Source organism: Filicampus tigris, chromosome 13, assembly GCF_054856515.1.
Source record: "Filicampus tigris isolate MCC_2025a chromosome 13, RoL_Ftig_1.0, whole genome shotgun sequence".
Taxonomy (NCBI): domain Eukaryota; kingdom Metazoa; phylum Chordata; class Actinopteri; order Syngnathiformes; family Syngnathidae; genus Filicampus; species Filicampus tigris.
This window is the reverse complement of record NC_141229.1, coordinates 16,055,442-16,068,501: the sequence shown is the minus strand read 5'-3', so window position 1 is coordinate 16,068,501 and position 13,060 is coordinate 16,055,442. Positions and strand designations below refer to the sequence as shown.

General features: G+C 42.5%; 1 protein-coding gene across 3 annotated transcripts in view; it reads right to left on the bottom strand.

Annotated features, from left to right (window-relative positions):
* kiz (kizuna centrosomal protein) overlaps positions 1–13,060 on the bottom strand; it is a 48,365-nt gene that overhangs the window by 15,055 nt on the left and 20,250 nt on the right. For all 3 annotated transcript variants that reach the window (XM_086050557.1, XM_086050556.1, XM_086050558.1), the window contains exons 10-13: positions 3,159–3,312; positions 2,669–2,731; positions 1,292–1,393; positions 705–774 (exon numbers count right to left, since the gene is read on the bottom strand). In XM_086050557.1, the coding sequence (XP_085906683.1) occupies positions 705–774; positions 1,292–1,393; positions 2,669–2,731; positions 3,159–3,312 (389 nt within the window). The remainder of the gene's footprint in view (positions 1–704; positions 775–1,291; positions 1,394–2,668; positions 2,732–3,158; positions 3,313–13,060) is intronic.

The following is a 13,060-nucleotide window of genomic DNA, read 5'->3' as shown; positions in this document are numbered from 1 at the left end:
TAAAACTGTTCCAACACACCTGATTTAAAGTTGTGAGACACAGTGCACTTGTCACATTGGTCTGGCTGGTACTGGGGAGAAAATAATGCAGAATAACATAGACAGCCACTGAAGGCCGGAAATGACGCAGAACCTGTGGAACTAATGATTCCCTCTTTGGTGCATACCATCACCTGCTATACATATACAGTCAATGAAGTCTGGGTCGCTTCTCCATCTCTCTTCAGCAAAATGGACCGTCAATAATGGACTGTGAGGTCCGTCCGGACTTGACCAGGTTAGTTATAATTAGACAGACGGACAAAATCCACTTCCATCTATATGCTTAGTCTGTCTTTTTTAAAAAAAATTTAAGTTCCCCGTCTATCATCTAATGTCAGCAAAACGGGCGACTGTCATTGACGGACGGACGGACCAGTCCGTCAGACCGGCAAACTTTAGTAAAATGCCAACCTCTGCTAATTTGAATGCACTACCCTGAACTATGAGTCAAAGAGTCGCTGTGTGTGACTAGATGGGCCAAACACAACTTCTTATAACCAGGAACTCCCGGTACCAGGAACTCAAAGCTCCTTTGCTTTTTGGTCTGTAAGACACCCATATACTGTGCACATTGAGATTTGTTATTCAACTGGAAAGTGTGTTAAAATAAATGGAAAGTGTGTTAAAATATAATCTATTATTATTATTGTTATTGTTCTTACCGTGGATAAGTGTCTTGAGGTGAGGAGCATTTGGCACTCCGAGGGTCCACTTCAGGGCCATCATTTTTTCCTTAAAAGAGCAAACAAGACCAGGTAAAACAATTTCATTTGCATGTACTTCATACTTACAATATTACTTTAGAAACTTTGAAATAAATCCACCAGAAACCAGTGACAATAGTTTTTGGAGTGGTGGCTCACCGATGCTCAGGTTCCAGTCTTTTTCACAGAAACTTTATAGGGAATGGTACAAAAACACTACAAAAAACATTTTTAACTGGACGATTGAGCATCACCGGAGCAGAAATGCAATCCAAATAGCACAAAGTACTGTTGCATCACATACATTTGCAAATTAATTGCTTAGGTTTTTCCAATTTCTACGAAAAGTGGTTAGAGGTTACTCTGGGTCATTTTTCAAAAATTGAATTAAAAAAGAAAAAAAAAAAGATTTTTTTAAGAAATTAAAAATCGCGCCAAATATGTATTTAATGAGTTACAGTGACTTAGTTTTGGTCCAATATCACACTATTTCTCATGAGAACAGGGTGTACCAGTTCTTTGGTACTGCGGATCACATTCCCTACCTGGGGGTTCATTCTCCTCTTCCTCTTCTTCCTCCACCTCTTCAGAACTCTGCAGGTCTTCTTGCATGGCTGATCGCTTAAGTAACTGATAGGCTTTTGTCTCTGTTCAGACATGCACACAACACAAGCGCGCAGACACACACACGCACACAGCCGGTCAAATATTTGCTTAAAAGCCCAGGTTTCCTACTTTCAGGTTTCTGTGTTTGATGAGCCAACATGCTTCAGTTGTTGAGTCTTAAAATCTCACTAAAAAGCGTGGGCGAATACACCGTCTTAACTGTTGATTCAAGGAAAAAGTAGCAATCTCAGTGTCTCCACAAGGTGGACATCAGTAGGCATGTTTTTTTGTTTGTTTTTAGCAACCCCTACAGGAGGGTGATGACTAATTTCCCATTTTGTAAAATTCATTAATTATATTTTTTGTGCACAAAATACAGCAGATATAAGAATTCTACACACCCGTGTACAAATGCCTGGTTACTGTAATACTACAATGACACAAGACACCCACAAATCAGCAGCTACCAATCAGAGGAAATATGTTTTGTGCTAGTGACCCAATCAGAGCAAAGCTTGATTACAAAATAATTGATCTTGGTCTCACTTTTCATATCATATGCCGATGGCATTTAAAATGGGTTTGCAGCCTTTTTATATCTATAGTAGGTATGATATTGAAAAAAAACAAATAGATCTGAGTGGTAAAATCATCCCACAGATCTTTAAAAAAAAAAAACACCCGTATAACAAATTACAGGAGTCATAGGGGGAAAAAATAACATATTGCGAATAAAATTTTCACTTAATATATTTTCCCCTGTTTTTTTTTTATCCCTTTTGATCAGGTAAAATAAATTGACTCATTTTGTTGGCTATGCACCGTAGGGATTCTCACACATGAATACACTCAGTGGGAAATCTGGTAACCGAGTGTAGTCAAAGCTCACTTCACATTTCAGAGCAGCAAAGGGATGAGCAAACCAACTGCTGCAGGATGCCCTCACAGCTAGCATTCTTTAAGTGGAGCCACCTTGCCGCACCATTGTTAGATAGATAATGAGAACCTATGACAGATCTCTTGCACTAACCGCTCTGGCAGCTGGACAATTAAAGCAGAGTTCATTATTTTAGAATAATAAATGATCGATTTTTCCAGCATGCATCAGCCTGGGGCGAAAACACAGCTAGTATTCACTATGAGCTAATTAGAGAGAACTAGCACTGCTCTTCAGGTGGGACTTTGACCCTGGTTTCACCTTGATCATGCTGCCACCGCCACTGCGTAAAAGGGCCTATTATTCACTGCAGTAGGAAGCAAACAAACCACCACATAAGGAAAGTGTGAATGCTGGGACACAGGCGATGCCTTTTTACCTCTAATAGGAACACTTTCCACAGGGCTTTCGTCGTGGCTCTCCTCTTCAGCACTTTGTGGTTCTGTAAGGAATGGAAGTCCATAGAGAGATGCATTGGCAGGGGGGGAAAAAGAGAGTGGAGATGGAAATGGGAATGTAAGGTCTTTATTTAGCTCTGAATAGAATAAAGAGCTGTATGAAAACCAGGCAGTGAGGTATTCATACAAAAAAAAGGCTCAATGGTGAAATTGATTTCTTTCACAAATAATAGAAACTTTTAGTGCTCTGCAGTGGTAATTTTCGATATACTGAGGCCACAAAATGTCTACTAATATTCTACATTGCAGTAAAATGACAAGTTTGTTGAAGAGTGAATGGGAGATTACTTCATCATATGAAACCTAAAGTAATTTTCTTTAAGTGGGGAAGATTTTTTTTAAAAATCTCGTCTTTTTGTGAAATCTTTAGTCACATACACAACTAAACTAACTTGAATCACTTTCCCTGACCTTGTTGCTTTTGGATCCCACTGGCAGGCTTCACATCTTCATCATGAGCTGGGGATGAAGGAGGGCTAGAAGAACAAGTAGAGTCACTCTCCTCATCTGCTGAGGGCCACTCCTCACCGGACTGGGAAAGCTGTGTCCTCAGTAGCTCTTGGGCCTGCGAGCAGCACAAATTAAAACCAAACCATTAATTGTTCCCATTCAGTGAAGGAAGTGTTCAATTAAACTCAGACCGATTAGGCATTTCATTTACTTGGGCCATGGCTGCTCGTACAGAGGTGCAGCTGCAGTTCGTTTATAATTAACACCAAGAGAAAATAATGCCCAAATCTCTCACTCGTTTAAACTGAAAGATTATTTTGCACACTTTTGTTTCCACTCTCCCTCTCTATCACTTTTTTTTTTATTCACACCCTCTCTTCTCATCAATGAGATTAGTCAAATGCCCAAAGAATGCAATCTTCCTGGTGTTAATGTGAAACACGTTCCGCATATCTCCCCTCTTGGCTGAGAGCATTGAGACCTCCCCCTCCAGATCAGATTTTTATAATCTCTGGGGATATGAACACATACAATTAAGAGGAGCTGTTTCTTCAGATGCCACAGATTGACTTCCTTCGTCTCCTTTTGCCCAACTCCAGCCATCACAACCATCTCTCTTTTGTCATCAAAGACATCGCCATTTGCTACTTTTTTAATGAGCAGGAATGTGGAGCAAGGATAAGACATTGATAACAATCGAGATGATTCCAACCATGACGAACCAAAAGCACATTGTAAATTTTTATCATTGAGGAGATTGACAAATGTGCATTCTCTCATTTTCTCTGAGGTGAAGAGACAATTTCCACATGCCAGCTTGCCACTTGGTAATTGATGCTACTGCACAATAAAACTTGATCCATGTCCCTGATATCGCACTTTGTTCTTTTTTTACTCGGATTTTGTTAAATGTACTGTGGGCTGAGAGCTGCTGTAGACCCACAGCCTTTTAAACATCAATGATTTCAACGGTTAGCACTTGAATATTCAAAGAGCGTCTTTGAGTGTGTGCATGCGAGCTGCAGGCTCCCATTTTTCAGAGTGGCTGCGCTGTGTGCTAAGAAGAGAATGGAAAATTGTATTTGCTCTCATTTGTGGGAAAAGTAAGCAGTTGTGAGAGACTACAGAGGAGCGAGCGAGAGCCAAAAAAAAGAAGGCATAAAGATGGAGGGAGTACATGAAGTGAGAGATAAAGCAGGAGGAACATTTTCACTCAGCCTTTCACTGATGCACTGGAATACAATAAAGATGGCAGTGTCTCTTACGTTTGTTGGTTCATATTTTCAAGTGGCTCTACAGGTTCTCTCTTTGCCTCTTCTCATTGTGTCCAAGACATTGAAGAGACATCTTCATGCCACAAGGACCGCATTAATATTGTGCACAAAACTCAATAACAAAAGGCAGACATGTATACAGTGTATGAAGCACTTCCACAGGAAAAAAGAGGTGCATTTAGTGCAAAATGTAGGATTGGAATTCTATCAAACCAACTGTTCTAATATGAATACTATTGTTGTTTATCTTTCAGGCAAGGAACCATATTTGCTAACTTCAATGGCGTTTCAGACCTGGACGCACGGACCATGACAATGTATCATTATGATGATGACAAAAGGTGTATAATGAAACCTAATTTAAATCCAGTCCAATTCCGTTGAAATTCTCCATTTCGACTGTTATAAATGAATGCCCAAGGAAGTGGTAATCGAGTATGCATGATGAGAACAGCCAATGACATTAAAATGAAAAACTGGTTCTCCCATGAATGTGGACCATCTGACTGTTTCACTTTTGGGAAAGATACCAAATTAAGAAAAATAAATAAATAAATAAATGACTGCTTGTCAGTTGAATGTGCCGCATTAGATGAAAGAAGACAAGCAGAGGGGGTAATTTGCCATTAGCACATGGGTCAGGGTTTTCCCTTTCGTCTGGGTCAATGTGTGGAGCAATCTGATGAGAAGGCAGCCAGGCTTTGGCATCAAACAGCAGACACAAAGAGGGCTCCCTTACAACAGCACGAACCACACAAAATAAATAGCATACACACATGCCTGCCTTTGCTACATTGTGTGGACCACGTTCTTTGTGTGGGACACCACTTCCACAGTCGCTAGAATGAAGCAAATCACAAAGCTATGACGAGGGGGCTTTAGAGAGTTAGAATGTCACTTCAGATCGCATAAAAGTAAAATCAAATATTTTACTTCTAAATTTGTGAGGACCAGAACCTGGTGCTAGGTAGATTTGATAGCCCGCACATAACTCATTCAATGCTAGACTATGTCAAAAAATTGCACTTACCAGTGCCGGCCATTTTGATTCATTTTTGAAGGCCTACAGAAAATTGAGTTCAGTAGCTATATAAACATGGAACATAACAAATGAAAGTTTTGATCATCTTTTTCATCTGGAAAAAAAAGTCTAACCTTTTCTAATCTTTACCATTCTTTAGTAAACTGCAGTTGAACATTGGTTAGTTTCTTGAAAGTAGTCGTTTCCAAGAAAGATTCTGAGAAAAAGAGCTTTTGTGAAAGGAAGCATTTCAAGCAAAACTTTCACTTCACCTCAAATATCTAAACAATGCTTTATTACATCATAAAGAACACAAAAAAATGGCACTTTGATCGCAAAATAAGTTTATTGCAAGATTAACACTGCACTGTGCGTGTTCACGTTGATGCCTCTAAAAGGTTTGGTTGCTTCTCTCCTGTCTGACTGTACACTGACACTCGATCATTTTTCTGGGGAATTATATTCAATTTTTTACATATGGCGGACACCACGATTGCGTGCACGTTACATCAACCCTTTCCTTTCAAACAAAGATAACGATGGGACTATGTCACCTTTCTTTGATTGGAAAAACTCTTGTTGTAGAGCGAGAGTGTGACCTCGTCAAACAGCTTCGCCGTTGAGCACACACACACACACCCACGCACACACACACGCTCCATATAAGGAATTGGACTGCCCCGGTGGTGTGTTGGTGGACCTGGCCGTTGTGAAAATCTGGCCACTCCTGCCATCTAGTGGTGATTTTTCATACTGAAAGCCAGAGCTCGGCATTTTACTAAAAATTGCGCGTACGTTATTCGTCATCCGTCTGCAGCGTGGGTACCTTTCCGTCGTCTGTCATTTACCTTTTTTTCCGGGGGGAAAAAATAGTACCCGTCTATAAGCTGGTCCGCCTCTAATTTTAAACGGGCTTTCGTCGGCAATTCCGACTAAACTTTCACTCGCAAGTATTCCCAAAGCCTTGATACTTGCTGGGGACCTGCACACAGCCCTTCATTATAGTTTTATTTTTAAACAAAACACTTAAAACGTATGAATATGTCATGGCATCCACGAACCACGATTCTGCAGACGTATTTATACGTCATGGCATCAAAAGGGTTAATGTTAAAATCCATGTGAGACATCAGACTTAATAGAATTGCTTTATTCTACTGGAATATAATTTAACAGTGTTGATACACACTCCGTTGTTTATTAACATGCACAACAACTATGCCCTTTTTGTGAGGTGATGAAATTGTAACCTTTGTATACTCAACATCCCTCCAATCACAAAGGCAGAGTATCGCTTCTGCATCAAGAGCCTTGAGACAAAAGTTGTTTGCCAGGAACTTTTTTTACTGAGTGATTTGCTGTCACATGACCTGTCGCCTTTTCATCAGAACTCCAAGGCAACTCCATGGATGGATTTTCTTTCTGGAGAGAAATTGTCGATTCGTTCCTGAAAGTGACATAAGAAATGAAGAGAGGTTCTTGCATCCACATTATTGAAAACAGCGCAGTCCTATAAATGGGACTCATGGTTTGCTACTCCGAATTTATGTTCAGGTTCTGAAAACAGACTATGAGGGAACTGCTGACAAACTAGTGAAATTAATTAACAAGTTGCCGTCATCTTGGTGGAATTAAAAAATAAATAAATTGGCTCCATTTTCTCATACTTGGTAACGGGCCGCAGAGAGAGCATATACATCAGCCCCCAAATACTCCCCACTTTGTCGATTACATTCCAAAGGGCAACATAAAGAAGGCTCAGTGATTACTTGATCAAGAATTGCGATATTGTGGTGACAAGCTGTAAGCTGGGAGCATCGGCGAGCGATCAGATGCGGTAGAAATATGGGTGACAGTAGCTAATCAGAGTCCAGCTTTTGCTTCCTACTTGGGTTTGCAAGTTCAAGACGTAAACAAAGTCTGAGAAACAAGAGGTAAACAATGACTACGTTTACATGCAGTCAAATTTCGGGTTAATTAAAATTTCTGAGTAATTCGGAAAAACCCATTTACATGGCTTGAGTGGAGGGTTACCCCCCACATTTAAATAACCTGAATAAAACGGTGACGCACGGATGGCATGACACAATTTACATCATCTCCACTTGTTACTTGCTTCCGTCAATAAAACACATTATATTCATGTCACTCACTGCACGAATTAAGCAGACGGATTCCTCCACGCTTTACAAGTGTGGTGTCGTACTTATTCTAGCTTTTACCATTTTTGTTTCTCACTAAATGTATATTTACGGTGAGTTGCGCACCAAATGGCCCGCAATCAAGCACTTCCTGTACTACAAAGACCAAGATTCCTTGTGGTTGAGCATGCGCAGACTGTCCCATGCATTCGGCATATTCCGATTGCCGTATACCTGCACACATATTCGGGTTGGAAAGAGAGTAACCCAGGCATGATATTTGGAATTTTAAAAACCAGAATAAGGGCATATTCGGTTTATTGCACGTGTTTACATGGCTTTTAAAAACCTGAATACTGACAATATTCAGGTTTTAAAAGGTTTATTGGCTGAATATATACACAGTCAATAACCAAACGCGCAGCTAAACGCACAGCTGATGGACAGCCAAGACCATGATGTGCTAACTATTTTAACAAGATTGTTCCCCACTTTCGTTTGTGCAGCGGTAAATGAAGACGTTGTGCAAGGTAAATCCTTCATGGGAAGTCAACCCAAACATTTTTTTTTCAACAATGTGTTCTTTTTTTTATAGAATATGTTCTATGCAGGCCCATTACTTGAAACAAGGCATTCTGATTAATATTGCGTTTGTGGAATATGAGTTAAGCAGCAAATTCCAACCGTTTTTAGTGCCATCTCAGGGGGCGGCCATTTTTTCACTTCTGTCCACTGAAAATGACATCACAGTCACTAAGGGTTCAGGTGACGACCAATCACAGCTCGCCTGTTTTCTGAAGCTGTTGAGGTATTGGAGTTGAGGTCTTCTGAGTCAGAATCTTGTTCTTCTGCAAGAAAATACAGACGTTAAAAGCTGTTCATCCTCCGATAGGAGTCATATACTCGCCTCAATGTCTCGGGAGACGGAAACCTCACTGAAAGCTAGTGTGGCCGTCTGCCTGCTCTTCTCCCCCTCTTTGCCCCTCCACTTCTCAATACAGCAATGACCCATTAAATCGCAGTCTTTGCGATTACAAAATGTTTTATAAAATCGCAATTATTTTGAAAATGCAATTAGTTGTTCAGGCCCAAATCAAATTACAAATATGAATTCAACTGGAAGACTTACTTTCAAACACATACCTAAATCTGGACGTGTACTTTGGCATGTTAACCGCCATCTAATTTAATTACCACTATTTGCCTTATGAAGGACTTTTTAAGACGGCTTCCCATTCAGCTTGCTCCATTTCACTGAAGCGTGTCACACGACCGGCTCGGCATTTTGGCTGCACACTTGACACCTACATACCATAATATTTACAATACTGTCACATCCCTATTATTCAATTGCCAAAGACAGAGGAAATGTGTGAATAAACGTTAAAACATGGCTAATGTGTGTGCAATATAATCGGTGATCACTTAACTATACCAGCAGAGTATTTCGCTATGCAAGACTAGACAAAATAAAAAAACAAGCCAAAACACATACATACCAGCTCCTCGTTTCCTCCTTTTCCATCTTCATCCACCATAGAGTAAAATGGTGCAAAATATTTATAAAATTCAAATTTTACAACACTCAGGTGAAAATTGTGATGCGTCCAAATATTGATGTCAGTTACAGCTTCAAAACTTGTTGATATAACATATAAAGTATGAAGAAACACTCATTTTAGCCTGTACATAGTACAGAGGAAAAATACTGTAAGTGACAGTGCTGTAGTGAAATATAAGGAACAGTATTGGATAAAAATAAAAATACAGTAGAGGGGAATGTTGATAAGATAAGATAAGAAGGCCTTTATTGATCCCACAGTGGGGAAATGTTCAGTGTTACAGCAGCAAAGATAAAGGTCACACAGAGACGGCGGCATAATGTAGCCATTAATGTATAACATTATTGGCAAACATTCAGAATCAAACCTATGTAAATATAATGTAAATATATGCAGTAACCATGTGTATATACACATGTATATACACACCAACATACATCTACATATAAAGTATGAAGAAACACTCATTTTAGCCTGTACATAGTACAGAGGAAAAATACTAGTAAGTATGTAAGTGACAGTGCTGCAGTGAAATATAAGGAACAACATTGGATAAAAATAAAACTAGACTAACAGTAGTGGGCAAAGTTGAGTATTGCACGATATAAGCTCAGGTGCAGGACTGCACAATTGCACTAATGTCCACCAGTTTGTAGAGACTACACAATGTTCTTGTTAAACAGTCTGACAGCAGCAGGCAAGAAGGAGCGGCGGAATCTCTCCTTTGCACAGTGAGGGTATAACAGTCTGTCGCTGAAGGAGCTATAGAGTGCTGTTAGAGTGCCCTGGAGGGGGTGGGCCGGGTTGTCCAGCATTGATGACAGTTTAGCCATCATCCTTCTGTCCCTCACTGAGTCCACCGAGTCCAGGTTAGCAGCCCAGGACAGCGCCGGCCCTCTTGACCAGGTTGTGCAGCCTCTTCTTGTCCTGGGCCGAGACACCGCCTGCCCAGGAGACCACTCCCTGGAAAATGACCGATGCAACCACAGAGTCATAAAAGTTCCTAAGGAGTGTCCCCTGAACCCTAAAGGACCTCAGTCTCCTGAGTAGGAAGAGTCTGCTCTGACCCTTCCTATAGAGAGCGTCTGTGTTGTCGATCCAGTCCAGTTTATTGTTCAGATGAACACCAAGGTACTTGTAAGTTGAGACTCTCTCAACATCTGTTCCCCGAATATTCACTGGTGCAGGTGCAGAGTGTTGGCGCCTACAGAAATCCCCCACCATCTCTTTGGATTTCCCCGCATTGATCAGGAGGCGGTTCTGCTGGCACCAGTCCACAAATCCCTGCTCAAGGTCTCTGTACTCCCGATCGTCTCCGTCTGCGATGAGGCCGACAATCGCAGAGTCGTCAGAGAACTTCTTCTGGTTGACAGGTAGGGGTGTTGTAGTTGAAGTCTGAAGTGTAGAGGGTAAACAGGAAGGGAGCCAAGACAGTTCCCTGCAGCGCCCCCGTGCTGCAGAGGAGCACATCAGACATACAGTCCTGTGCCCTCACATACTGTGGCCGGTTTGTGAGGTAGTCCTGGATCCATGTGGTGAGGTGGTGGGCCACTCCCGCCCGCTCCGGCTTGTCTCCCAATAGGGTGGGCTGGACGGTTTTGACAGCACTGGGGAAATCAAAGAACATGATCCTCACAGTGCTCCCCGCCTTCTCCAGGTGGAAGACTGAGGTTTTAGTTATCGGTCCCGAAGGTCAGAGAGAGAAGCTTTTACCAAAACTACACATTTTTAATCCCTCACACTGTGTGAAGAACCTTGGCGTCATTTTTGACTCTGAGCTCAGTTTTATTCCTCATATTAAAAATGTAACCAAGATTGGTTTTTATCACCTTAAGAATATCGCCAGAGTCCGCCCGTTTCTCTCTCAGGCTAACACGGAAGTGCTGATGCATGCCTTTATTTCCTGTCGTTTAGATTACTGTAATGCCCTGCTCTCTGGCCTCCCGAAAAAGAGCATTTCACCACTGCAACTACTGCAGAATTCAGCCGCTCGGGTGCTGACGAGAACCAGAGGGCGGGAGCACATTACGCCAGTTTTGAAATTGCTGCATTGGCTCCCTGTGTGTTTCAGGATGGATTTTAAAGTACTTTTATTAGTTTATAAATGTGTTAATGGTCTTGGGCCATCTTATTTATCTGATTTGCTTTTATCATACCAGCCCTCGCGGATCCTGAGGTCCTCTGGCGCCGGCCTTTTATTTATTCCAAGGGTGAGGACCAAAATGCATGGCGAGGCTGCATTCAGCCATTTTGGTCCTCACCTTTGGAATAGCCTGCCAGAGGATGTCAGGTCTGCAGAGACTGTTGATATTTTTAAGAGGAAGCTCAAGACACACCTTTTTAGTTTGGCTTTCAACAACTTTTAAATAATTTATCTTTTCTTTTGATTGAAGATAATTCTATGTTTTGCTTTGAATGTTTTAAAGCACTTTGAGTTGCATTTTTATGTATGAAAAGTGCTATATAAATAAAATGTGATTGATTGATTGATTGATGTGAAGAGTGAAGTTTGGAGGAGGTAGATGATGGCATCATCCACGCTGACACCAGGCTGGTATGCAAACTGTAGTGGGTCCATTGAGGAGCTCACTAGGGGACGCAGGTGGACGAGGACCAGTCTCTCCAGGGTCTTCATCAGGTGAGACTTCAGTGCCACTGGTCTGAAGCTGTTGAGCTCTTTCGGGTGGGGGGGTCTTTGGCACCGGGACCAGGCAGGATGTTTTCCACAGTTGGGGGACTCTGCCCATCTTCAGGCTCAGGTTGAACATGTGCTGGACAATTCCACACAGCTGGTCTGCGCAGGATTTGAGGAGCTGGGAGCTGATGCCATCTGGACCCACTGCCTTCCTCGCCTTCATCTTCTTCAGCTGGTTCTTAACCTGAGATGTTGTGAAGGCCAAGGCTGGGCAGGAGGGAGTGGTGGCTGTCTGGTGTAGCTGGGAGCTGGAGACTGTGGGGAAAAGAGGGGAGGGGGTGACGCACACAGCAGGGGGAGTAGGTGGGGGCTGCAGCAGGAGAGACTGAGCGGGGGCAGGCATCTGATCGAACCTATTGAAAAAGAGATTCAGCTCATTCACCCACTGCAGGTCCCCCCCAGCCTAGGGTCTTGGGTTGTCCATGGCTTGAGATGGTCTTCAGGCCCCTACAGACTCTCCTGGCATTATTCAGCTGCAGCTGCTCTTCCATCCTCTTCTTGTAGGACCTTTTCCCTTCTCTGATCCTCCTCCTCAGTTGGCGCTGCACAATCTTACGCTCCTCCTTGTTACCTGATGCAAAAGCCCTCTTCCTCTCCTTCAGGAGGGCTTTAATGTCTGGTGTGATCCAGGGTTTGTTGTTGGAGAAACATCTTACTGTCCTAGTGGGTATGGTGTTCTCCATGCAGAAATGTATATAGTCTGTAACAGTGTCCGTTAGACTATTAATGTCTTCCCCATGGGCATCGCTGAATACTTCCCACACAGTTGTGCTGAAATAGTCCTTTAAGGCCTCCTCGGCTTCTCCAGACCATCTATGAACCTTGCGGTTCACAGCTGGCTACCTGCGGACCAGGGGTTTGTACACAGGCTGGAAAGCCACCACATTGTGATCAGCTTTGCCCAGCAGGGCGAGGGGCAGTGATGTGTACGCCTCCTTGGTGTTGGCATAGAAGAGGTCCAGTATTTTATTGTCTCTGGTGTGGCAGGTGACATACTGTGTGAATGAAGGCAGAGAGGAGGAAGAAGAGGCATGGATGAAGTCACCAGAGATGAGGAGCAGGGCGTTTGGGTGTTGTGTTTGTAGCCTGCTCACAGCTGCAGTCATGACATCACAGGCTGTAACACTGTTGGCCGCGGGGGGCGACGTACACGGTCACCGCGATCACATG